This window comes from Zonotrichia albicollis, chromosome Z, assembly GCF_047830755.1.
Source record: "Zonotrichia albicollis isolate bZonAlb1 chromosome Z, bZonAlb1.hap1, whole genome shotgun sequence".
Taxonomy (NCBI): Eukaryota; Metazoa; Chordata; class Aves; order Passeriformes; family Passerellidae; genus Zonotrichia; species Zonotrichia albicollis.
In genome coordinates, this window is record NC_133860.1 from 56326322 (window position 1) to 56353777 (window position 27456).

The window sequence follows — 27456 nt, forward strand, 5'->3', positions numbered from 1 at the left end:
TAAATAGAGCAGATATTAGGAAGAAATTCCTAACTGTAAGAGTGGTGAGGGACTGAAGGAACTGGTTGCCCAGAGAAGTTGTGGATGCCCCATCCCTGGAGATGTTCAGGGCCAAGTTGGATGGAGCTTTGAGCAATCTGGTTTAGTGGGAGGTGTCCCTGCCTATTGCAAGGGAGTTGAATGTGATGTTTAAGGTCCTTTCCAACCCAGACTATTCTATGGTTCTGTTAATGTGTGACGCATCTTAACTCACCTAAACATTCCTTTAAAGAGGTGAAGCAAACCGCAGTTCAGCCACATCTAATTAAATATAAAGAGGTTGAACTAAAATACAAATAATTTCTGTTAACTGTTAATCAGTGCATGCCCGTGATTGAGAGCAACCAAAAACAACCACAGTGGAAATGCAGAGAATAAGTTTATTCCATGACCTCTCTAACTGGAGGGTCCTGAAACAAGGCTGGGCAGCAATGACACGAGTGAGGGCACAGGCACCACCAGGCTCAGTCCCACCCTGGCAGTGGCAGGGCTGCTGCTGTGCCCATTTCTCCAGGGCCTGAGCACGCGGAGTTCAGCACCGTGCAGTGACCTCCCTGTGCTTTTTATGGTCTCTGCTTTGATCTTTCTCCCAACAGGGAGCCGAAGCATGCCTGGGATAGGGCCTACAAGTCTCTGTAAACATCTATGTTATCTCTACACAGAAATTCTACTTCTCCAAACAGATAGGGGGTAAACAGCAGTGGGTTTAATATATGGTTTCCCACACTGTTTATTCTCTAGGCCTTGGTATTCCCAGCTGGAGCGAATCCACCATCTTCCTTGCCATTCTTCCGCCTTTAACCATTTCTTCTGAACACAAACGGAACTTACATCACTTTGTTCAAGTGTTTCATAGCTGTTTTCACATTGAATCACATAATAAAGCATCTCTGACTCTACTCTTCATAATTCCTTCCACTGTTCTCCCCCCTTCAATGTCACCTGCCAACACTTGGGAATCACACTGAGCACATCGACTTGTAGCTCCATGGGACAATTGGTATAACCCCATCAGAACACAGGATTTCACTGAAATCCTGTTCAGTTTTGAGCTGTGGATTGAAGTGAAACCATTTTTAAAAGGAAAAAAATGTGAAGGCATTCTCCTTGGATAAAAGAGAGGACTGCATTCTCCTCTGGTAACATAGCAGCCGTACCTGGCAAGGGCAGTGCATTAGCCTTCAGACAAACTACAGCAACAGGATGAAAATATTGCAGGCATTTTGACTTTAAATTTCTTTTTCAAGGTGCTATATATCTAATTAAAACCCTTTTCAAGGACGGAAGCTCAGTTACTTCTTATGATAAAATGTATCTGATATCTATTTGCTTCACGCTATAATGTGTATAAAATAAAAAGTAAACAAAATATAATCCCAAAATATCATCCATTCATATTTTTTATCCTGTTTAAAGTCCTCATAGTAATGTATATAGAGATACTGTGCATATTTATATGCACACAGAGAGTGGCTGAAACTTGTGCTTTATTCTACTTTATGAAGTTCAGCCCAATGGTGAGATTGCATTATTTCTAAGCTTCTTATTTGTAAATGCGAAGAGTTTTTCAATCATCTGCAATTGATGTTTACTGCCAAATTGCTGATGCATGAGCTTCATCTCTGCTTGATGGCCTGTGCTAGTTAATAAGTGCTCTTCAGCTCAGCAAATGTGTGCACAGGTGCGTGCATGTATTCTTGCTCCAACTGTGTAACTTGTTTGACATTAAGTATGTTGGAAAAACTTGATCATGGTTCTCTCAGTGGAATAAGAAAATCCTGAGCAGATGCTCATCTTCAGGTGAGGGCGCTGGGGAAAGGACATGCAAAGTTGTACAGGCATGCTTGGTCTTACTTTTGACATCAAAGCACAGTATGTAGCTGTCTTTCTGCATCCCCTTCTCTCTGGGCCAGCCAGAGCCATCTGATTATTCTGCTCAAGCTTAACTAATCACTGTACTGAGGAGCTGTGTTCAGTGAGATGTGATCTTGACCAAATCCAGAAATGGATAAACGAGCTCCATAGGAAGCCTTGGCAATGGCAGGCACTTGCCTTTTTTAATGTGTGGCACAGAAAGCAGTTTAATTCTATGATAAACCACCCTCACCGTGAGGAATTAAAATACCTTGTTGCACTCAGTATTGCATACACGTGCATATCTGTACACGGACAAAGTAAAAGTCTCTTGTCCTTTCATCACTTTTTCTCTTCTTCCCCATCTCCAATATAACTATTTCACTAAAATTTTTCCTACACTTCTTGGATAATATGAAGCATTTAAGAAATAATAATAAAAACCAGTAAACAATGTATATTTTTCTGAGATACCTTATTTAGATCGGTCATAAATTTTTTTATCATGCTCTTATGTCATCCTGTAGGACTAGTGGCTCTTCTGGGTATCTGAGAAAACAGTGAAGAAAATCACTTTTCTGTAAGCTTAGCAAACATCTAGAGAAGTCTGTTAGCAACCTAATGAAATTACAGAAATCAGCAGAGCAACAAAAACTTCCAATTTCATCAGTATTATGTGCTGAGGTTGACAGCACAAGACAATTTCTGCAGGATACAAATACATAGCTAAAAGGCATGATTTGTTTTTAAAATAACCAAACCACAAAAATATGTGGCACAAACTTTAAAACGTTGGGGAAATGAATAGATTGGACAAATTCTCTACTTCTTTGTGTCTGGTTTCAGCTGTAATAGGGTTAGTTTTCTTCTTAATAGCTCTTACAGTGCTGTGGTTAGGATTTAGCATGAGAATAAAGCTGGTAACACACTGAGGTTTCTGTTGCTCCTCAGCAGCGCTTACCTTAAGGCAAGGACTTTTCATCTTCCATGCTCTGCCAGCCAGAGTCTGCTCAGCCAGGACAGCTGACCCCAACTGGCAAATTTTGGGCCATGTTATATACCATACCATGAAAATCATACCCAAAATATAATCCAGGGGGAGTTTATCGTAAGAGAGGGGCAGTCATTGCTGGGGGATGGATTTGGACATCAGTTTGTGCTGAGCAATTGTATTGTGCATTACTTTTCTCTCTTGGGTTTTTATTCTTTTATTCTTCTCTGTCTTGGGTTTTATTACTCTCTCTCACACACCCTCTTCTTTCCATTGTTACTGTTGCTGTAATTGGTTTTGTTAGAATTTTTATTATTATTGCAGCTGTTATCTGTTATAGACTGTTCTCATTTTAACCCTGAAGTTTTTAATTTTTTTCCTGATTCTCCTCCCCATCACAGCATGAAGGGGTTGGGGAGAGGTACCTGACTGCCGTTCAATTACACAAAGTTATGGTAGGCACTTTAGTCTATCAATATGTTTTAAAATTTGACTTAGCCCACCTGCCTCTTACATGGCTTGAAACCTCATATTCTGACTGCTTCATGTTGTCATGTCTTAGATACTCTAAAAATGCTTCTATTAATTTAATTTTTAAGTTACCGATTACACTGTTCCAACTGTATTTGTATAGATAGTACAACAGAAGTATCAGTTGATGTATAGAGACAAAAAGGTATCTAAATAAATTATATAGTAATAATAGAGTTCCTTTTGAAAGTTGGGGTTTTATTCATTTAAAGTATTACATAAAGGAATAATTATTTTTTATACTTTGCATATTTTGGGAAAATAGCTTTAAATTAAATATTTGATATATTAATAGTGAAGGATAATCAAACAGCATCACATACATACATTGAGTCTCTATGGTGGAATCTTGGAACTTTTGGAACTTGGTAATTAGACACCAAAAATTATTCTAAGACAGAAATAAAGAAAAATAATTTAAAAGATGTGAGTATTGTAAGTGTACTAATTCATCTGTGCATAACAAGGAATTTGAAAGTTGGGAGTTAGCAGAACTCAGAAATACCAGGTGTTAGTACACTTGGGTTTTTTATAAATGTCTGGTTTTCCCCTTTGTTTCTCCTTCCTTGCTGTTGTTCTTTTTGCCTTTGCTGCTTTTCCAAAATATTTCTAAGGAAAGTGTATTGGCATGCATTATATTGATGGGTGTAAACTGCAATTTCATTTTAACTCTGCACCTGTTGGAAATGTACTGCACAATTGCCTAACACACGTCCCTTTCCCGCCTGTGTACTTGCAGCACTCCACTTTTTATTGTTCTACAGATCTAGTTAAACCCTTATGTTTACTTTTCTGTATTAGCAGTACTTGAAATAGCCAGCTCTTAACAGTGATCTCTGTGGCCCACCATCAGTTTCCAGCTGAGTATTCTTCTGCTTAGTCACTCATATATCATTTGAGGAGTATTTTCTCTATAGCTTAAATACTGTATCATGTTTAACTTCTCTTTTCTTCTTTTCTTTAGTACTGCTTTTTTTCATGCAACTCCCAAAATTATTACTTCTGTTTTTCTATGGCCACTTTGCCCTTTCCTATAACAACTGTTTACGTGCAGCCTGAAACAAGTTTGTGATGATTAATAGGCTTCAGGTGCTTCCAGCTCCTTCTCCTATCAGGTATATAGATGCTGTTCCTTCATGTTGCCAAGTTTGTGGACAAGTGTTCTTCTTCTTTGGAAAAGACTTGGACACTGTGAGTTTTGTGGGAGCTAACCTTGTTAGCAGAAGCAGGTCAGCTGCCTTTGGTGACAGACAGCAATGGATAGCAGTGCCTGCTGATGGGGCTGATGCTGGGGTGCTCCTGGGGCTGCACTTCCACGGCTCCATTGCCCTTCCCTGCAGGAGATCTCTGAGGAAAGACAGACGAGCAGTGTGCTGATAGGTGTTCTGTCGGAGGAAACAAGTAGCCCCATCGTCAAGTTGCAGTTTCTTCCACAGGCTAATCTAATAGTATTATGTAAATCTCTTTCTGTTGGATTAGTGTAATTTTAAAAAGGGAAGTAGTCAAACAAATAGTAAAAGTAGTTGAATCTCAGTACATTATGTTTTCAGAGTTGTGTACCGAATATCAAATTTTTAAATAGGAAGAAAATGCCTGCATGTCAGAAACATACTGAGGCACCTTATTACTCTGATGGCAACTTTATGCCTTTTCCTTACTCCTGTTTTCTGCCCCCATTAAACTTTGTAAGGCAGTCTTCTGGACCAACTCTGTGTCCAGCTTAGAACTCTTTCACCAGGTTCTTGAAGCAAGAGTTTTACTCTTCAAAGAACAAACTACCTGGATAGAGCTGGTGCAGACAGCTGGGAGTGGGAAAGAATACAGGGTATCTGCCACCCCTAATTACTGTCATCATCCTTGTGGAAAAAATGGAAGTACCCTTTTGTGTTTTCCCTTTGATTCTAAGGGAATTTTTATATTTCTGTATTTAAAACTTTCCTTAATTCATGCTGATGAGCAGTTTTTTTGTGATCCCACTAAGCAAGGACCAATAAAGGTTGACATATAGGGGGCTTTATTGGTGTTTCCATCCCCTATCTGCATGACTTTTGCTTATACATATATTTATTGTTAAGGGCACTGTGTCTTATGATGTAAAAAGGATACAGAAATGTCATGATTAGGTAATGGGTAACTACTTGTTCTGAAGTGAGTCTGAAAAATCACTGGATGTGGATGTATGCCAAGTGTCCCACAAAGAGTAGGTTTAAGGTAGTAATTAAGGGCTGGTTGAGTTAAGGATTACAAGATCACAAAACAAATTACTATTATTAGCAGAAGTATTTGTCCTTACATCAGGCTGTCATCCTGCCTTGCTGTTTAACTTGATTCTGCTATGTGGAAAAAAAATTATGTCGGACACTTTATTAAGTGTGAATTTGTGATTTACTTCGGGGAGAGGGTGCAGGGTGGTTAGCGTGATTTTCTTCTAAAATGGCTGTCATTTTTTGACTCCATGCACTTTAAATCAAACCTACAAAAGCAAGGAAACTTAAAAAACTAAAGGACTTTTCTGACTTTGAAGGTGCTGTATGAATGAATGCTGAATCTGAAAATGTAGGATCTTTGGGAAGATATTACTGGATATTCTATGAGTGTTATGTGTGCAAAGCTGATTTATACCACCTTGTCACTGCAGTTCTGCAAGGGAAAGCCCAGTAAATACATTTTGATTTACACATCTCCTCTGCTTTTAAAACAGGAGGTTAGAGAGAGTTGTAAAATGGTGTGGCTTAGGGATCACAGGCATGAAACAGCCCCTTTGATTGCAGCTTAAGTGTGATCTGCGTGTACAGCGTTTAATAACAAGCAGCTAATTGTGTGGTTGTGTGCTGAATAAGTACCACAACAGCAACAACAAGAAGGTTATTTGGTGTATAACTGGCACTTACTCACGGTACCTGTTAGTTAATGAACTTCTTACAGTCTTGAGCAGTGTCAAAGATTTTTGAAGCTTCACCTCCTGTCAAACCATGGATGAGACCAATCTTTAAAGTAATATGTTTTAAACAATGTATTGGACTTCTGATAACACTTTTACATTGAATAGTGATAGTCAGGGCATCCTTCCAACAGGTGGTTGTGGACAGAGAAAATAGTGAACGACTGAGAAAATAAATGGCATATCTCAGGAGAGAGGAGATCTACTTGTTGTATGTAGCCCCCTTTGTTCCGGATGTCAACCTCATGCTGTAACTTCATAGTTGAGCCATTGCCAAAATAAGATTAAACAGTCTTAACCTTAAAGGCATTGGAAGCATGAAGTGGCTTTGGGGAATGATGTAATTCTAATATGCATAATACTATGTAAAAATCATCATGTCAGTAAAACACAGACAACTCCTAATCCCTGCCAACTTTTATAATTAAATCTTGGATATCAGAATATATTGTATGTCTGTGTAGTTCTGATTTATGTTTTTCCTTTTTCATTCCAGAACTGATGTTAGATGTAATTTTGGTTCTAATATTTTATTTTGGGGGTTGTTGTTTCTGTGTTTGTCTGATTTGCATTGTAGTGATTGTGTAGTGATTACAGGGGGTTGAGGGTGGGTAGAGGGGAGGGTTGTTTCTTTTTTTTGTTTGTTTTGTTGATTTTCCACAGTGAAGCAGTAGCTTTTGCTGAACTTAGAGGCTGTGCATCAATAAGAGAGTGGTTAGCCATGCAGCATTCAAGCCTGTGGATGAATCATAAGCAGAAATATTTTTCTTCCTCTATCAGACGTTTTAGATTTCTAGCCTGAAAGCCAGCCAGGTGGTCAAAAGACAAACAGCAGCTTTTGACTTCCTTGTGATCTACGAGCTTAAGTAGCTGTTTGGAGTTGTGATGATGTCTGCATCTGTCTACTACTCCACTTTGTTGTTTCTTTGAAACTGTGAATTTTCTGCAAAACTGACTGCTTTTTAAATAAAGCTTTGTATCTCTGTGGAGATGTGCATGCTGTGGGGGAGAGTGTGAGACAATCACTTGCCTTTCTCACTGGAAGCAAGAGCCAGAAAAGCTGCAGTGGCTGAATTGAAATTGTGTTTTCAATTCAGCAGTGCAAATACCTCTACTCTGGCAGTGCAAAATTGCTCAGACCTTGGAGATCAAACTCAGTTTTTGTGAAATTGGACTGAACCAGGCAGAGAAGGCTGATGGCCTTAGGATACCATGTCTAGCTCTCTGTTGTCAGTTTAGGATGACACGGGTATTCCAGAGGTCTGTGCTTTCTCTTTCAGTCACATATGAAAGTGTTACATGTCAAAGAGTGTCTCTGATCACACTAGCAGGCCAAGTCTGGGCAAGTGATGCAGGCTTCCAGCCTGTGTGTGATGGAGAAGAGGATATGGTGTGGTCTGAAGCACTGCTCTGTCCACTGCAGTTTGTATTAGTAATGTGGGGGTCCCCATATAAATGAGCCTAGCTTGGTCTTGTCCTATGCAAGCTGTTACAGCTCCAGAGCTCAGTTCCCAAGGGGACTGGGTGCTAGAAGCCAGCTCGCTCTCAGACCAAGGCCGCGGGACAGCCTTAGCAAGCAGGGAGTATTCAGCTCTTAGTGATTAGGCAGCTCTTGTGATTTCAGCTTTGCTTGCTAGGTAGCTTTTCCCTTGGCCTAAGGCTCTAGCAGACGGTAGAGAGAGGAGAAGCAGAAGACGCTGGCTGTTCCACGAGTATGGCTTTATTGGAGGATCCGTGAAGGGTCTCAGCTCTTCTTCTGAGTTAGTAGGGGTACAGTATGCTACTTTTATGCCCTTGGCCCGGATCCAATCCTGACCAATGGCAAAGGTGTTAGAGTGACCATAAGTGACCAATAGTAGGGTTAACACAATATTGCCTTACATGGCTATAGGGATAGGGTACAAGGCGGATGTCCCTGGAGACAGGAAACTTCTTTGCCGCTGTGTCGGCATTCTATTCTCCAAGGGGCCCTGGCTAAACCTGAGGGGTTTACTACGCCCATATGGAAATCTGATCCTTAAAAACTTTGTGTGGAATTGGGGGCAGGCAGAATTTAAGGCAAAGTCACTTTTCATGCAATATAATATCTTCTCACAAGTTTATGAATTGATTTCATTAAACAATGAAGAATTAAACATGAGTAGTGATCATAATACTGAAACAAATCTAAACCTCACCTTTAGACTGTTGAGGTTTAAGATTTCTCTCAAAGTTTACTTCACTCACTACCCATGGCTGCATTCAAAGATGTCCCAGATGGTGGTGGCTACTATAGAGCGTCTTTCTGAGAGTTCACATGAGAGGTCCTTTAGTCATTTAGTCATTTAGCCTTGCCCAACTGCATGTCCCAGCTCAAGATAATGTGTCGTCACTCAGGGTACTGTGTGGGATCAGCGTAGTAATGGTGGTGTGAAATGTGTAGCTCTGAGTGCTTTATGGCCGTTCGAGTAGTCAAACCTATTAAGGCTAGCTCTAATTTAATTGCTGTTCTAAATCTGCTTTAGAGAACAGATCTTCTTCAGTTACCAGGGTAGGGTAACTTCAAAAAATGTTCTCCTTAGTATCATCCTATAATTCTATTGTTCCTTCATATGGTAAAAAAACCAGAACAGAATTTCCTGAGAATCCTCAACAAGAGATTAGGGAAACCTAAAAGAAAAACGCTTCTAGAAATCTTGTTCTTTCTTTAAATCAATGTTAGGCTCCTGGAGATTTCTGACCTAGATCTGTGTGTACATCTAGCAACAGCAGGCTTGTACATCAATGATGGTGTGCTGGAGTCAGCAGCTTCCTGGAGCTTCTTCTGTTTTGTAATACAAACACAGGTTGTGTTTCTCAGTGTCTCGGTACTTTTCTCATCTTCAAACTTGTCCTTAACAAGACGAGTAATTCTTGATACTACTATATTTAGTCAGTGCTTTCAAAATCCAAAGCAGTGTCATGAAACCAAGTTTTGTTTTAAAATTTTTTAAAAAGAAACTTAAGGATAGAATATATATAGAATAAAGTGAATATTGACAAATAATGTAGACTGTAAAAACTACTAATTGTCCCAAATGAAGAACAAAGAAAAAATATTCAACAAACATACTTTTGCCCAGTAATCCCCAGTGCACAGATTTGTCAAAAATCCAGTGGTCCTCGCTGGTAAGGTGCTACCTTTTACTTACTGATGCGCTGAAATGTGTACATTTGTGTGACAATTTAAGATTTAATTAATCTTAAGTTACGTTTCCTGCCTCTTCTAGGTTTTCTTCAAGTGTTATTCTAGATGGCATAAGAAGCAGTTATACACTTAGCCAGAGTTAAAAGCTGATTTCCCCCACCATAGCAAACAGGCTACTCTTAACTCTGAATTGTCCTGAACTGAACCCTCATCATCTCTTTGTTTTTCAGTGGGCAGTTTGCCGTAGTGAAAAAATGCCGCGAGAAAAGCACCGGCCTGCAGTTTGCAGCAAAATTCATCAAGAAAAGGAGAACGAAGTCCAGCCGTCGTGGAGTGAGCCGGGAGGATATCGAGCGAGAAGTTGGAATACTGAAAGAGATTCGGCATCCCAATGTGATAACGCTTCATGATGTCTATGAGAATAAAACAGATGTCATTCTCATTCTGGAGCTGTAAGTAACTCTAGAGACCCACAGACTAGTAGGAGAATATTTGTTGCTTTGGTTTTTAAAAACAAACCAAAATTTGAGAATTGCAGTGATTCAATGGAAGTTCCTTATCACCCCAAAAGAAAATAGGTAATAGCCTTAGAAATCTTTGGATTTTAGTCAGTGTTATAGTTTCCTGATTTCCACACGTGTTTTTCACTCTGAATGCACTACAAAGTTTTTTTTTACAAAAATCAGCATATTTAGCATTTCTTTTTTTCTGCTTTTTACTTTAATCAGTTGATGTTATGGATCCAAAAGAATAGCCTGGAACTAAATATACTGATTTGAAGATCAGAGCACAGGAAAATAGAGATTCTTACTGGAGATTAGTTTAGGAAATTTCATTGTTTTGTGTTGGTGTAAAGTGGCCTCAGTGAATGCTTTTTCTCATTTTGTAATCCACCGGAATTTTCCCACAGTTCTCTCTTGTTAAAATGAGAACTGAACTTCCACATTGTTTCATACTGGTTTAGTTACCAATTTTCATCCAATGTCATTGCTAATAGATTGAGCATCAGCAAAAACTACTTCTCCATTTTTTAGTCTGGTTTCCAGTTCCTCAAAGACTGCAATTGTAGGAGTTAAGGCCTTAGTCACCTGTTAAGAGTTTGTCAGTGGTGCTGCTGGAATGTACATATCTTTACTCACTTGGCATGCCTGGCACTTTTTTATTGCCATACCTGCTCAGTATCAGTTAACCATACTGTACAGTAAGAAATTCATGCATGCAGAAGACTTGGTACCAGAATCTTGGGCAGCACTTGCGTCTTTTTGTGGGCTGTTCATGTGATTTTTCTTGTGCAGGTTTTGTCTTCCCGTTTACTAGCTTTGATAAATTGTATTTCCACTTTATAAAGATACTTCAGTGTTGCATGGTTTCAGTAACATGTACATTTATGGTATAGATTTAAAAAGGAAACTGGGATGTAGCTTTTGGAGTTCATTTTTTTCTATGGTCTATATATGCATGATACTACTTTGTTATGTTATGTGTTGTTATGCAAACATATTTTTACACTTCTAGTCCAGTATGTGATATTTTATTGTAATAGTTGTAGTCTGGCTAGTTTTTTTTAGTTCCAGTTGTATACACTTGAATTAGTTTGTCAAATATAGGTAATTTAAACAAGTATTTTTTTCCAAACTAAATTACCATCTTGTATAAAGTAAAAGTTCCTTATATTCTTACTATTTCTTACTTGGGTTTTGTTCAGAATTCTTTGAAGTGTGATGTGAATACACAGCAAAATTAGTGTGATGCTTCTTCCTCTCCCTACTTGATACTAACTCTCATGTTCTCTTGCTCTACAACTTTGCTGTCAGAGTGTTGCTGCTTCTGCAGCTCCTTGTGCTCTGGAGTCTGTGCAGGTGAGATCAGGCCAGTGTTTGCACTTGAAAGCTGTGAGGGAGACTTGGCAGTCACGGCAGTGCTAGGAGGAGTGGGACTGCCCCAGCCACCCCACCTGAGGCATGGAATGGGAGCTCTTTTGGCAGCAGGGCTGCTGTGTGTGTGTGTCAGTGTGCAACCACCCCTGTCCACTGAGCAGAAGAATGACTATCTGCATATTTCATAAGCTCCATGTCATGAAGCTCAGTAAATTATTTGTATGGCAATTTAGGTAATTGTTTTGCAAGGTGAGCAATCCCTATAGAGTTTCAATCTGAGATTTTTTTTCCACTTTTCCAAACTGCTTTGTGAGTCTTTCAATTGAAGAAGTGCTGTTTTGGATATCATAAAGGTAATGCATTTATTTATTTAGACAGTCAAAGGGGAAAAGATGATGTTAGCAATTCCTTTGTAAACTTGAATATGCTAACTGCTACAAAGTTTTGTAGTTCTCAAAATCACTGTGATGTTACATAAAGCTATTGAATAGACAGGATTGTCATTTTAATCGCATGCTTAGACATTAAATATGTAATCCTTTTTCTCTAATGTTCTAGTATTCACATTTTGCCTAGGGACCTACCCTCTTGACAGTCTTTGTTCTTACAGAGCAATTTCGTATGAGCAGAAATAAAGCTGAAATCTCATTAAATAACCTGTTTATCTTCAGAATCTACCCTAAGTGTCCATTTTCCATTTTGGTTAGAACATAGTGTATTTCCTGGCTCTTGTGTTCTGTTCTGACTACAATTATGAGGCAGTATACCACACAGAGACACAATTTTGTATAATTGAGCAACCACAGCTGCCCTTTTGTTGCCATATGTCAACATGCACAGTCCCAGGGTGACAGGGTCTATGGCCTGTTCACTATTGATTTTTATTTTCTGCTTCAGCAAGAGGTTTGCTGTATTGCATACAGCCTCCTAAACATTTTTCTGCCTTACTAATTGGCAGTTTCTCAGAGGTGAGCAATTGACTGAACAAGGGGGAATGGCATCACATTGAAAAATGGCACACTCAGACTGGTTATTAGAAAGAAATTCTTAACTGTGAGAGTGGTGAGGCACTGGAACAGGTTGCCTGGAGAACTTCTGGATCTCCACTCCTGAAAGTGCTCATGGCCAGGTTGGATGGGGCTCTGAGCAACTGGTCTAGTGAGAGGTGGCCCTGCTCATGGCAGGGGGGTTGGAGCTTGGTGATCTTTAAGGTCCCTTCCAGCGCAAACCATTCTCTGATTCTATTCAAGGTCGTGATTTATATGCAGGAATATGTGGGCTGTTGGTTAATTATTGCAGTGGCCAAGTAGGTCCTCAGCACCGAATACAAAACAGAGCTACTTTATTCACATAGGTATTTGGAAGTTTTTCTTTGAACTGCTTTATATCAGGAAACTGATTTACAAAAAAAACCCCAAGTTCTACGAAACATTTAATTTATGAAACTTTTAAAACCAAATCTTTCCTTAGAAGATTCAGCAGCCAGGGACAAGCGTGAAATATCCTTGAAGAATCTAACTTTATTGCAGTATTTTGGTATATTGAGAGCATTCAGACATATTTTCATAACTCTAGGTCTTAGTGAAAAATGTCTCCTTTCTTGACTTGGAAATAACCTTTTAAATTTTCACTCTGTGGACTTTTACATCATCTTGAAAGGAATGTTATGCATATTACATACAAATTGGAAGCCACTGTCTTTTCCTCATCTAACTTAAAACCAGAATAGTTTTCTTTTTTTTTTTTTGCTTTTATCACACAAATAATTGAATTAATCTGAATTTTTCGGACTAATTTTACATTTTTCTATCCAGCTGCAGCTATTAGAGTCTGTTACATGTTAGCTGTACTAAGCTATTTCTAGTGAGCTCTGCTGAAGCCATCATTTTTTCAGACTTCACAGACTAGAAAACACAGATGTCTCTGCAGTGATAATTATTTTCTTTCCTCAAGCATGTTTTGCACCTACTTGGTTCCTCTTTACTGGCCTTAGATGCATAATTTCTCTCTTCCATTTTATTTTCTCTTCCACTTTATTAGGTCTTTATTTAGATTGCAGACGTAAAATATACTCAGTTTGTGATTCTTTGTGGAGCCTTTGTTATGGTTTCTTGCTGCAACACAAAAAATAAATATTTTCATCCTAAAATTAACAAAAGGAATGCAAGTGGTCTGTTTTTTAAAAATGCTTGATAGCAACACCTGACTCCTTTTACTCGGTAGTGTGGAGTTAGGTATTCGTAGTTTTCTCTGCAAAAAGCATAACTTCATTTCTGAATTTGAAATCTTGATTTAAGATGGTTATCTCTTCCAGCATGGTTCTGAGTGACAATTATCTGTTTTATAATTTTTTTTTAAATAGAAAGTTTTGAAAGTATTAGAAGCATTTGTGCATTAAATATTAGGATATATACTTCATTTGAAAGCATAAACTTTATTTTAGACTTAGTCCTATATCTCACACTGTCTCTGACTTTCTGCTTTGGTGGTAGCTTCACATTGTTAATCAAAACAGAACAGTTCAAGAGGATGATACGTCCTTGTGTAAAAAATTATGACAATTTCATTAACTGATCATTGAAGAGCAAATAAGAGCAAGTAACTGTGAACTCTTGAAATTCCTTTTCTATCTTATTGGGGCTTTAATTTAACTTTTTACAATTATGCTCGGGAAGAGACTTAAAGCCTGTCTTGCAGAGAAGCTTGAAGTCTTCACGGGGCTTCCTTAATTTTTAGTTGTCTTTCGGTAGAAATACCTCAGATATTTTTTTAAATTTTACCCGTAAGTAAATAAGAAAGTTGTTATCAAGTGGCTTTGTGCTGCAATTTGAGAGGAGGATTAAATATTTGGTGCTTCTGGTATGTAGCAGGCAGTTAGCAAACCCTGTTACACCAATTTGTAGATCTTGTGCCACCTTTGGATTTCAAAATCCTAAATTCCAGGCCCACAGATAGATGCACAGAGAATATGTAGGCAGGTTGGAAAAAAGGTTTGACAGGCTGACAGGACAGGCTCGAGAGCTGGTGTGACTCTGCCACACAGTGAGCAGGTCTCAAAGGGAGAATTGGTTTCTATGTGCTGCATTCCCCGAGCAAAATCATCGCCCCTGCTGTCTGGTAAACCCAAATGCTCCTCATTTGTTAATCTGAAAGTTGTAGATGAGATCAAAATACTAAGGCACTCTGCTGGGCCAGGGTGACCACCTGCTGTACGCAGACTTTGGGCACTTCAGGAATTTCAGTGATGAAAACCTAAATACCAGTGGTGTTTGAGTGCAGAAAAGATTCACAGGAGCGCTCATGCCCTCTCCCACTCACACAACCCCCCTTAGTGGGACTTAACTGCTTAAAATATAGTCCAGGTGTTGGTGCATGTGTTCTTTCTGACCATTGAGGCCAATGCTTCTTGTTCAGTATAATTGAAGAATTTAGGCACACTAAAGAGAGGATTTCATAACAGTTGATGTCTCTAATGGAAGCTGGACAAATGAAAACGAAAAGGCGTGGTGATGCTGGAACATGTCATCATTTTTCTGGTAGCTCGATAAAGAAAAAGTAAGTGCAGTGTTGTTCAGCCAGTAGGTAATTTAATGAGCTAGCAGCCCGGTTCTGCTGTTTCAAAATGTTTAGTACACTTTGTACTTCTGAGGAGTGGGTTGGTAACTGCACAATTCATAAAGGCAGCAAAATGAAGTGGATGCAAACCCCCTTATTCTTATGTAAAACAGAAATAATAATGTATGAGTCTAGTCTTGGGCTGACAGCTGTATGACTGGATGTCATATAAGACAGATTTGACCACAGAATCCCTAGGGGAAACATTTATTTTACAAGTTGACAGAATAAATGTTTGGACTAGAGAAGAATTCAGGTAATTTATCAAATTGCATCTGCTTTAAAACTGGAATAAATTGATGGCATGCTTCTTTAACTTTGTTTATGTTGTTTTGAAATCTAAGCAAGATAAATGTTCCTTCAAGGGGTTTGGGTCCAGATTTTAGGGTTCATTTGTAGATTTTAAAATTCATTAGAAATCCTTTGATAATCATTAATTATCATTTAGGTGCTGTTGCATAATAAGCAGTGTGATCATAGCATATGACTGAGTCATTACGAGGTGACCATGCTGACTTTGAAGGTTAATTGATTCTAAGTTCCCTGAGTAGGTTCCCATAATGACTTCCTCTGAGATCTGGCGATAGTTCTGTTTCATAGTTAAGAAAGCCTGGCAACTTGCAAAAGCACTATACAGAAATCCTTTTTCCATGGGTGTGATGTATTTTATTTCCCAGAGGGAGGTGTGTGGGTTGCAATCACATCTGTCAACCTTCCTTTGGGGAGGCTGGGAAATGCTTTTACCACTATTGCTTTTTGTAAGAAAGAACACAGTCAGCTGAAAGCTTTAATTTACTTCTCTCATTTCAGGAAAGATAGCACTTCTGCCTAGAAGTATCAGTGAAATAACACATACCAGCTTTGCTCTTAGTGAAAATGTTTAATCAAAATACTTCTAAAAACATGTGCTTTGCTACTTTAAAATAATATAAAGAGTTGTGTTATAATGATGGAAGAGATTTTCTCAGCCCTTATGACTTTCTGTGTTATAACATGGTCAATAATGCGTTAGAATTAGGTGGTATTAAGATGTGACTGCCACAAAGCACAAACTCCTATTTTATTGAGCATGATATTTGAACAGCATATTATGACTGCAGAATTATTACTAAATTTAAATGTAAACAGAAAGGTTTTATACAGGAACATTGAAGAATTAAAGCTTTAGAGGAAAACACCATGTGAAAGAGAACATGGAGGCTTTGCATCCGTAAAGGAATTTAGCTGTGACTTGACTTGTAATTAAGTTTCTCTGTTAATAGGTTGCTGTCCATCCTTTATGTACTGGCATTTTGGCATTTAGAGTTGTCTTAGGGTACAGAAGAAAGTACTGATCAGGAAGCTGTCTGGTAATTCCTACCAGCAAACTGAGAAATTGAACAGAGAAAAGCTCTATGCTTCTTAGGGATACCAGGTAGAGATACTGCAAAGTCCTCTATAGGAAGATGGAGTAGTGCTTGGTGAACCTCTTGCCTCTGCTCCCTTCAGGATGTGCCTTTATCCAGTTGGTGGTTGGGGGCAGCAGTCTTTTAGATGTTGGTTGTGTGGGCCCCTCTGTAGAGGCCCAAAGGCAGGCTGGGAGCCAGTTTGTGTGGCTTGGGAAACGCACACAGTCGTCTGGTTTCAGTCAGATTTCAGCAGAGTGTTTGTGCATCAGCATCCCCAAAGCCAATTTAGAAACAAAGGCCCATTGTGACTGAGGTGGAAGCAGTGTTCTTCTTGGTAGAAGATGATGTTCATAAAGACCAAAGGGGCTGACGTATGGAATTACCTGTGCCTTCTTCTTTAGATTAACACTGGTCCTGTGTGTGAGATGGGATATCCACATTAGTGGAATAGGGCTCTCTCCTTGCTTCTGGCTCCACTTTGAAGGTGACTCTGATTTACAAAAACATGCAGTGTTTATGTATTGTGGGGCTCTGTTACGCTGGCTGAGGCACAGGACTAGACTTGATGCCCCAACAGCATTTTAGGAGGCTTGTGAAGGCTGCAATAGCTTACACAGCCAGCATCTTTACTGGCTTCTTCTAACCAATTTCTTCATCTGTGATATCTGGAAGTCTAGTGAAGATCGTCTAGTTATTGTACACATATAATCCAATTACAAAATCTGTGAAACCCGGGTCCGCTGATAAATCTGAGGACATTGTATTTCAGCCAATTAACTGTGGAAATCAAACTTGTGAAGTATGTTGAGTGTAGACTTGTAGTGACCCTCCACGACTCACTTGAAGCTTGCCCTGCAGCGATAGCATGGGTTTTTGTATGCCCATGGTAGCGCAGCTTAATATCAGATATTCCTGAGTCAGCAAAAGGGTAAGGAATAAGCAGTCTCCTGGCAAGCATGAAGAGGAAGCTGAAAAATGCAACTTCCCATGGGGTCACTGCCTTACACTGTGAGAAGGGCCTCCCTTGGAGGTTGCCTGGTGCAAAGGAGCCAGGCATTTCTGAGCTTCCAGGTGAAGTTCCCTATGCATGCTGGTATAACCTTTTACTCATCATTGCTATAAAAACCCTTTTCCCTCATGCTTTATGTCTCTACCATAAGTAGCAGCAGGAGCAGCTAGATGGGCACTGTGCTTTCCAGCTATGGCAGCACCCCAGGGGAGAACACGGCTTCCAGAGCTCGCCCCCACAGCTGAGGAGCTACCAGCAGGAGAATTCACCACGGCCCCCTCTCTGAGGTGAACCCACGCAGGATCTCCTCCTAGACATCAAGAGTGAGATGTGTAACATGAGGGGGCACACCAGAGTCCCACAGAGCAGGAGTACAGCTGCTCCTGGAACAACACTTCAAGTGCATTACAGCTCGTCCCTCCTCACTCGCCTACTCGTTCAGCAAGAGCTGCCAAGTCACTTAGGGTAACAGTGCTTAAGCATCAAAGAAGCACACAACAGATTGCAAAAATCTACCACTTTTGCTAATGAACTTTCAGTTTTAAAAAAGAAAAAAAAATCATTTCAAGCCTTTTACCTTCCCTGGCCCTCAGTTTTGAGATTTGCAAGCACTAGGTATAACACAGATAATGTTTTATTGCACACAATTATAAGGCTTATGGTGTGTCATTAAAGAAAGGTCACTACAATTAATCTGTGGTAAAGACAGAATAATAGTACTCAGCAGTATAGAATCAGAGTAATTGCAGATAAGAAGAAACTGAGGAGGCTCTTTCCGTTTTACACAAATGCAGGTATCTTGAAAAGTTGCAAACTTCAGGAATTAAATCTTTTTGGGGGGGTCTATAAGGAATGTGTATAACAAGTGACAGTCATAGATGACTATTAAGTTTTACAGACTGCATGTCTTTAAAATGCCAAGCGGAGTTAAGAGCAGGTTTTGCCAGCCATGAATCATAACACCACCTCTGTGTCTCTGTCACAGTCTGCTTTAGACTGCAGGGTGGACAGCACAGTCCTGGAGAGGCCATGGCTGCAAATGCCTGCCTGAGTACTTCTCTTGTATTTGTGATGGCTGATGAAAGGTTTAAGCACCAGCAGGAGATTTTGCTGTTTTTCAGGGTTTCCAGCTGCTTGAAAAGTGGGACCAGATGCAGTCTTTTGGTGCAGTCTTACAAGCTCTTACTCAGCTGAGGATCCATCTTCTCTGGTTCCCCAAACTGATAGCTAGCCCAGTGCCAAACCACGCTGAGTGCCTACATTTGATGGGTTTTGATGGGGCAGTAGCCACAGTGACTCTGCCTGCTCCATGTGGCAAGGCCGTGCTGCAGTTCACAGGCGCTCAACAACTGCAGCCAACACCCTCTTGTAAACATGGGGGAGCAAGCTTCACGTGATGCTAAGGCCTTTAGCCCAGTAATTGGAAATGAATGTCACCGTTCAGTGCAGTGCTGCAGAGATACAGACGTTATCCTGAAAATTTTTTTTTTTTTTTTTTTTTTTTATAGTCAGAAGCAAACAATGAGAGAATATGCATGTGTGTCCATTTGGAAGACAATTCTAACCAGTCTCTGTAAAATAACAAGTTGGATTTAATCATTAGGAATTTCATTTTAATGTCTCTACAACAACAAAAAAATCATTAAAATGACCTCTCATCCTTACAGTCTATAATTCTTATATTTTAATGGCACTTTGTTTCAATAATTGCTTTCATGCAGAAAATATTACAACACAAATAATACCCTAAACAATACTCTCATTATTGTCTAGGCAGCTCAATGAAAGCTTCAAGAACTCATTAAAATACACTTTTCATGCAATTTGCATTACAATAATGCAGATTAAGTCCCTGAAAAAGTACACATGATAAAGAAGTCAAATGTATTTCAAGAAATTTGCCCAAACTGTTTACCCATTGTTGTGTGTTAATCACCACCTAATGTTTCATAATCAGAGCTTTAAATCGTGAACAGATTATTTTCTTTTCCTGCAGAAAAGCAATAAGAATTAGAGTGCACTTTCTGCATTTGTGTTAGTATCATTACAATGAAAAACACAGGAAATACTATGACCATTTTTGCAATCTCTAAGACTTTTCTAAGTAGTATCCTTGCTTTCACAGATGGGAAAAGTAGTTTGCCACAGTGGGCAAACTACTGTGTCCTTCAGCTGAAATGTGTCTGTTATTTGGGAATAGCTGTAGTTGTATCACTTCAGTATCTCTTCATGCTGTTGACTGGGTTAAGAGCTGCTTGACTGAGCTGAGAAGAGGATCATCTTCTCTTTATTCTTCCCTCTCTCTCAAATGCAAAAATCCAGATGTGCTTATGTACTCTGTCTTTCCTCTTTTCTTTCTGCTGGGGGGGCTAGAACACTTGCTGGAAACAGTCTTAAGGACATTTCATTGTAGAAAAGGTTTCACCGTGTTAGAGTACAAATACAATATAGGTACTGCATGTAATACAGTATATCAAAACCAGAATTCATTTTCAAAAGTTGGATGCTCTAGGGACTTTAGAAACTAAAAGTAGGACAGCTGCCAAAAATATTTCAAAATAAGATTTAAAATGTTTATTTTTCAGTGAGGGTGCAGAAATCTGGTGTTTTACTGATATGAGCCAATTCATGTTTTATTTTCTAGATATTGTCATGTCCCATTGTGTTGGTATGTTTTGAGTCTTGTTGCTTCATATTTAATGGTATTCTTTTAAATGCGCATGTAGAGAGTAGGAGGCTTTAACTTCATTTAAATTTAAATACTGTTTGTTTGTTCGGGTTTTCTAAACTTTTTTTTTTTTCTGAAAGTAACACTCTTTTTACTGTATTCTTTTCAGGGGAAGGGAGGGACCTACTAACTCTTTTGGGTATTGAATTAAGTACTTTTCATCATTTCTTCTGATATTTGAAACATTTAAAGCATGTGGATCCTTTTTAAGGCTCTTCAGGGTTTGAGGACAGCTATGCTAAAAGGAACCCACTGGTTAAAGTAAGCTTGTCACTAACTCAGCTTCTACTCTCCAAGTGTTGCAGGTGGGGAGCTCTTCGACTTCTTAGCTGAGAAGGAATCTCTCACGGAGGAGGAAGCCACAGAATTTCTCAAACAGATACTTAATGGTGTTCAGTATCTCCACTCTCTGCAAATTGCCCACTTTGATCTTAAGGTGTGTGGAACAGATAAAAACTTAAACTGTAATCAACATCCATTGAAGTCCTTTGTAATTCTAGCCACAAATCAGTCATCATGAAGATCTTGGCCACAGTTTTGTTTTGCTAGCTTATGTAGACAGGGGGAAGCTCAGCCATTGGAAAGAAGTTACTGAACTGTAAATAGTTCCCGTCTGGGAAATGTTTCTTCAGGGGAAATGGCACCTTCTGACGAAATTAAACCATTCTGAGAAAACAAACCTGAAATAAAAATGAGGACTATGATTTTTTTTTTTTTCAATGTGAAGGGGATCTGGGTGAAATATTCTGACCTAGATGCCTTTTTCAACTGTGGGTTTTTTTAGGTGCTTAATTGAAACTGCACTGAGTTAAGTAAAAGGATTTTTGTGGAGCAGGCAGCAGATTTCCACTGATGTATTTTTCCTTTTTTGGAGTTTTTTTGTTCATTTTCAGAAAAGTTATTAATTGCATCCTTTTGATAATGAAAGCAGAGCTTTTTGTATCTAAATTCAGCAACAACTTTAAAATGTTTCAATTTCAGCACGTTTTCCCCCACAAGATGTTATTTTACAAAGGTAGACAGCTAAATATTCCAGAAGTCTCCTGAAGTGGGCAGCTATGTCTGTAAGAGAAAAAGGAGGCATTATTATTTCATTACAAATGAAATGTAGTTCTGAAAGGGGGATGAGATAGGGAAGGGAATGGATTTCAGTGTAAGCATAACTTTTCCAGTTTCATCCTCATCACCTTAGTAATATATTTGGTCTTTGTATGACAGTCAGCAAGAGAAAAAAATTGTAAAGCTAGAAAGAATGGTATTTCTTAGAGTATGAAATGTGAATTTTTGCCAATCTGTTTGTAATTGAACAAATCATCCTTGCATACCAAAAAATTGTGCATTAAAGTAGGCAGCAATGTGTAGACCAAAAAAAAATATGGAACAGAAATGCAGAAATTACTTTTGCACGTATCAGGTCCCGTGATTTGGAAGAGAAGGTAAAAGAAGGGTGACGATGAAGAGCTGTACTTTATGACTCCAGAAGCCCCTAACACTCTGAACAGGATGGATGTAGCTACAGAACCTCTTCAGAGTACACCAGCTTATGGGCATAACAGGACATGGTGACTGAGTAGCTGGTTCTGTATGCTCATTAGAGTGCTGCAGTGTAGAGACAGCCCCCTTTGCTGATAATCCTGGCATTTCATCTTCTTTGTTCTGGATTTGCAGATCTCTGGTGTAAAGTAATGTGAAGTCCATATTTCAAAATTAGCTAGAAAAGACAGGAGAACCTGCTCTTTTTCCTTCCTTTTAAGTATGTTGGACCTTAAAATCTGGGAGCTGGACCACTCCAGAAGTTTCCCTGGAAGATCCAAAGGCAACAAGATACACGTCCCTGATTGCTTATGTGGTGTGAAAGAAACCTCTCTCAGGGACTAATGTAAACCAGACCCAGTAACTAATTTATAGGGTTTTGTTTCCTGCAAGCTCCCAGCCGTGCTGGAATGGCTGTAGCACAGGGTCTGTGATCTTTACTGGGGGACAGTGTGTTTCACTTAAGGTCAGTCCACATGAAAATTGCAACTGTGGTATCTACAAGAAGTAAAATCTTGGCCTTGTGGAAATCATAGCACTTCAACATCAACATGGAATCCTAATTTACTGTAGTTACTTTAAGCATATTTTTCATCATAATAGGAAAAGTCAGGATTTTTCTGCCTAAAATAAAATTCAAGTGACTAACAGAGGTGAAAATGAATGTTCAGTGGTGAAGAACACTTGTCCACAGTTTGTACCTATATGTAATCTCTCTTTCTCTCCCCCCTTCCTCCTTCTCAAAGCCTGAAAACATAATGCTGTTGGACAGGAATGTACCAAAGCCTCGAATCAAGATTATTGACTTTGGTTTAGCACACAGAATTGACTTTGGAAATGAATTCAAAAATATCTTCGGAACGCCAGAGTTTGTTGGTGAGAAAACTGTTGTTTCTTCAAACTATTCTTTTTCAGTCTGTGAAACAGTATTTGTGGCTTATCTTGGCTTGGCTGATTTACAGAGTATGAAACTTGTGTGTAATTTGTGACATTTTGAAATTTAAATAAGCAATTTGTAGCATTTGATTTCAAATTAGACTTGCATTAAGGTGTTTTAATCTATCAGCATCTTAACTTATTATCTCTGACATACATGGACTCAGAGTGAGACTTATACCTGTTCTTTGACTAGGTACTTACCTTGCTGCTTTTTCCTTTAGCTCCTGAAATAGTAAATTATGAGCCTCTTGGTCTTGAAGCAGATATGTGGTAAGTTATTGGATCTTACTTGAAATAAATCTCTCATGATTATGCTTATGTTCTAACCTTTTTTTTTTCTCCTCTCTCTCTTTCCATCTATTTTTCTCTCCTCTCCCTCATCCTTTTTTTTGTTTGTTTTTCCTTCAATCCAGGAGCATTGGTGTAATAACTTATATTCTGTAAGTACCAAAATCTATGGGTGTTTCTTGCAAATGCTGTTGTTTTTTAATTCTTATTCTATCCTCTGGGGTGTTGGTGTTGTCTGTACAAATCAAACCATTCTGATTGCACATCATGATTCAAGTTGTATGATCTTAAAAGCAGCAGAATAATTATGGAAAGAATTGCTGTTAATCAGCATTGAGTTGGGATGGGAAACTGTCTTCAAATCTGTAGGTGACTTTCCTGCAGCTATATCTTAATAGTAGTCTTTGAAATTACAGCAAAGTTCTTTGCCCTGCTACATCACATATTCCTGAAAGTAGATCTGCAGCCTTAAAATGGAAAAGAAAAATGTTCTCTTTCTACTGTTGTTTGATCTCAGAGGGCTGAACCAGCAGTGTTACAATATGTACTGAGAGGAATGTTCTGTCTCTCCTGCAGTCTAAGTGGTGCATCTCCATTTCTTGGAGAAACCAAACAGGAAACACTGGCAAATGTGTCTGCTGTGAATTATGAATTTGAAGAAGAATTCTTCAGTAATACCAGTGCCCTAGCTAAAGACTTTATACGAAGACTTCTAGTCAAAGATCCAAAGTGAGTTGTTATTCTTCTGTGTGGCACTTACATCTCTAGTATTTAAAATTACATTATATTAGGAGATGATAGTTTAATAAACATAAACCAGTATGTATTTTATTAATATCTGAAACTGTTTCATCTTTTATTCTCTTAAAGGAAGAGAATGACTATTCAAGACAGTTTGCTGCATCCTTGGATCAAGGTTAGCATTGCATTCATTCTCTGTTGTCCTGTTTTTAATCATTCTTCATTTCATGCTTTTCAAGTTCCTTTACATGGAATATTTTCATAATTGTTTAATGTAACTTACTTTATGGGAAAGCTGCCTGTATGAAAGCTAACACATACAGAATATGGGCTTCATTAATATATGCTCTATGTGAATTAGCAGTAGGGAAGTAGCCCCTTGTGGGAATTAAAGTCATGGTCAGACAGAGAAGCTAATCTTCACAGAGCATTGCACTGACAAACGTACAGTCTCTGAATCCAGCCCAATTCACACTAATTTTTCTTCTTCTAATGCCCTTATTTAGACTGGTAAAAAACTAGTAATTTCTCTTCTGTCCTCCTTACACAGAAGAGAGCAGTGGATGTGGTGGTCCACTTGCTCCTTCAGTGTTTCAGTGTTTGGTTTGGATTGAACTGTTGTGAAACTGCTAGGGTGAGAGGGAGGAAATGGCACCCATCATTCTTCTTAATGTGTGCAGTGCTACCTGGCAGTTTATTGTTTTAATTCCTATCACATTCTGATTTGATATGATATATATATCTCCATAAAAATGACTTCAAGGATGGGGTCATAAAGTGCAAAATTTCGTGTACTCCACTAGTCATTGGTGCTTAGTATCAGCCCATGAAAATTTGAAAGGATGAGGGCTTCGAGCTTGCTGCACTGGTAGATGGGATGTGATTTTGTTTGAGGAGGGAGTAATTTTTTGGCAGTGTCCAGGTGATTACACTGAGACTATAACAAAGATTGACTGCATTTAAAATCAGTCAGGAGATCTTCCCAGAAGACAGGATTTATCTTGGAAATCAAATGCCTCTATCAGAGAGGGAGATGAAGGACAAGGCTGAATGTTCTGATGTTTGAAGGGGTTTTTGTTTAAAATGAAAAAGCACATTTTAGTATTGCATTCTTAGGTCTGGATTTCCCTTACAGCATTTTCTTAAGAAATTCCATCTGTATGCCAGACTAGACTCTGAATATTAAAAATATACGCTTACAGTTACTTCATTATTACAGTATGATTAGAGTACTATTATAATGTAAATGGAAGTCATCACTGAGGGGGACAGAGACTTACATGCAGAAATTACCGAATTTTTTGGAACATCTTTATTTTCTCTTTGCTCACAGCCAAAAGACACTCAGCAAGCACTCAGTAGAAAAGCTTCTGCAGTGAATATGGAGAAATTCAAGAAGTTTGCAGCACGACGAAAATGGAAAGTAAGTCTTTCAGTAACACATCAAATGCTGGTGACATACAAATGCAGTAGAATTGACTGTTCCAGGGAAAGGTCAGCACATTTAAGAGTGGAAAGGAAGGAAGAAGAAACATGTTCTTCTGACACTGGGAATAAACTAAGTGCTTGAGTATGCTAGTATGGGAGAAGGCCTCTTTGTCAGTGAGGTCCTATGCTTGAGTGTGAATTGTTTGCTTTGTGCTTCTGCTGGATTATAATAACAAAAGTTAAGGTTTCAAATTCAATATAAAAAGCAGATGGGGTATTGAAGGCAAACTTCAGTTTGTTTTGCTAAGTCCTTTAAAATCTCTGTGATAGCATCCTATCAGAATTTCCTAATTTTTTTACATATAGCTTTTTTCTTGTTATTTTTATAAAGCAATCAGTGCGCTTAATATCCTTGTGCCAAAGATTATCAAGATCTTTCTTGTCCAGAAGTAGCATGAGTGTCGCTAGAAGTGATGATACTCTGGTAAGTGTGTTCTTACATATTTAGAAACCTTTATCACATGTGAACTTTGCCAGTTTCTAACTAACAGAAATATTAGTCTCTTGAAAATTTGCATAAGTAACTAATATCATAAGTAAGAAGAAATAGATTTTAGGTTACAAAGGTCAGTTATCCATAGATAGATCGTTTGATCTTCTGCATCTTGAAACTTTGACATTTAACTTACGGCGTTGAAACCTTGACATTTAACTTACCTGGTGTCAAAAATTCATTTCTTGGTCTTGAAACTTGATTCATGAGTATTTTTTTGCACTGCAACAATTATATGGTGAAAAAGTGTCATCTGAATTTTACTCATTATTTACATCATCATTTTGTGGACTAAAATAATATTAATTTTTTTTTTTTTTACCAAATATTCAGAACCATTGAGGCTGTTTTAAATCCAATGAATGCTAGACAGCAGTGTCACAACGAGCAGTTATTTAAGGAGGAGTTGGCCAGTATTTAGAGAGTTGGCCAGTATTCACTTTGTGGTATTAGATATGACTACAGTTGCAGTTAGGAGCAATTGCTATATGTTTTGTAATTACAAATACTTGTATATCCAAAAGCATTCTTCTTAGCTTACAAGTTTTAATACACAGTTCACAAATTCCCTGTGATCAGCAAGGAATGTGTGTGTTAATATGTTTAGCCCTGGGGAATATAATCTTTTCTGTGCATTAACAGGATCAAACTTCAAAAATTCTGCAAAGCCCTTTTTTGCATACTGTCTTCCCCGTGTCCCTCCTGTGCGACTCCATGCTCATGTTTCCACTTTTTCTCCTCTTATCTTTTGGCTCCTGTGCTCTTTGTTCTCCTCTTGCTCTCCTTTCCCTACCCAACACCCCCCCAGTTCAGCTATCTGTATGCCTTTTAACACTGGATCAGCTTTTCACACCTGTGTTCCAGCAGAAAGGATTATAGCCCAATGTCAGTGTCCTAAAAAATCTGAAACCTCGGGAGAGAGGGAGGTAAGAGCAATCCAAATAATGGGCTCTGTGAATTTCAGCTCTTTGAAATTCTAGTGCAGAGGAGAAAAACAAAGTTACACCTGCAGAGGTATCTAGGCTTATTACTTAGGTTCTAGATTTTTAACTGATCCATTTGAATAGATGACAGCTTGAACCAAAGCACCTCTCTTGCGGATGGCACAAAACCTGATACTTCAGCTGGTATTCATGCACCACTTGGGTTTTTTAATTGGCACATGTATGCATGGAATAATTTCATTTTGTGCAAGTATTGCTTCTATTGAAATCTATCATCTACTTTTCCTATGAAGACAAAAAAAAAACACCTTATTAAAGAAACCTGTGTGAAGTATCAGTGATTAACAGGCTTGTGTGTGATGAAGAGGGAAGTATACTTTACCAGAAAACATGTCGGGGGTTTGGTGTGGGTTTTCAGGTAACATGCATATATGCTAGCCATATGCTTCATGAAAGATTACAACTTGTAGCTGAAGCACTCTTTTACAAAGAAATTTCAAAAAATTTAGGGTTTTTTTGGTTTTTTTGATGTCTTGGCATCTGTTAGACACAGATTTTTTTCCTAAAGCTAACAATTTTTCTTCTTTCGCATTTAATTGCAAGGATGAGGAAGATTCTTTTGTGATGAAAGCTATTATTCATGCCATCAATGATGACAATGTTCCTGGATTACAGCACCTTCTGGGATCTCTGACAAATTACGATGTCAATCAACCCAACAAGGTAGTGTGGGTCTGCTTTGAGGTGTGAGGTGTGTGGGGGACTAGCTAACACCCTGTTGAATAGAGCAGTGTGGTTGTAAAATAGAAATGTAACACCTGAAATTAAAAGGCAAGGGAATGGGAAAAAGTTCTGCCTTTTTTCTAGGAGAAATTTTCACATGTTTTATGT

The 27456-nt window shown here is 38.6% G+C and overlaps 1 protein-coding gene across 3 annotated transcripts in view; it reads left to right on the plus strand.

Annotated features, from left to right (window-relative positions):
• The window catches only part of DAPK1 (death associated protein kinase 1), an 84203-nt gene that overhangs the window by 30151 nt on the left and 26596 nt on the right, over positions 1–27456 (plus strand). For all 3 annotated transcript variants that reach the window (XM_074533699.1, XM_026795182.2, XM_074533700.1), the window contains exons 3-12: positions 9753–9974; positions 20437–20575; positions 22419–22548; positions 22833–22881; positions 23025–23051; positions 23476–23628; positions 23770–23815; positions 24974–25063; positions 25460–25552; positions 27169–27288. In XM_074533699.1, coding sequence (XP_074389800.1) covers positions 9753–9974; positions 20437–20575; positions 22419–22548; positions 22833–22881; positions 23025–23051; positions 23476–23628; positions 23770–23815; positions 24974–25063; positions 25460–25552; positions 27169–27288 — 1069 coding nt within the window. The remainder of the gene's footprint in view (positions 1–9752; positions 9975–20436; positions 20576–22418; positions 22549–22832; positions 22882–23024; positions 23052–23475; positions 23629–23769; positions 23816–24973; positions 25064–25459; positions 25553–27168; positions 27289–27456) is intronic.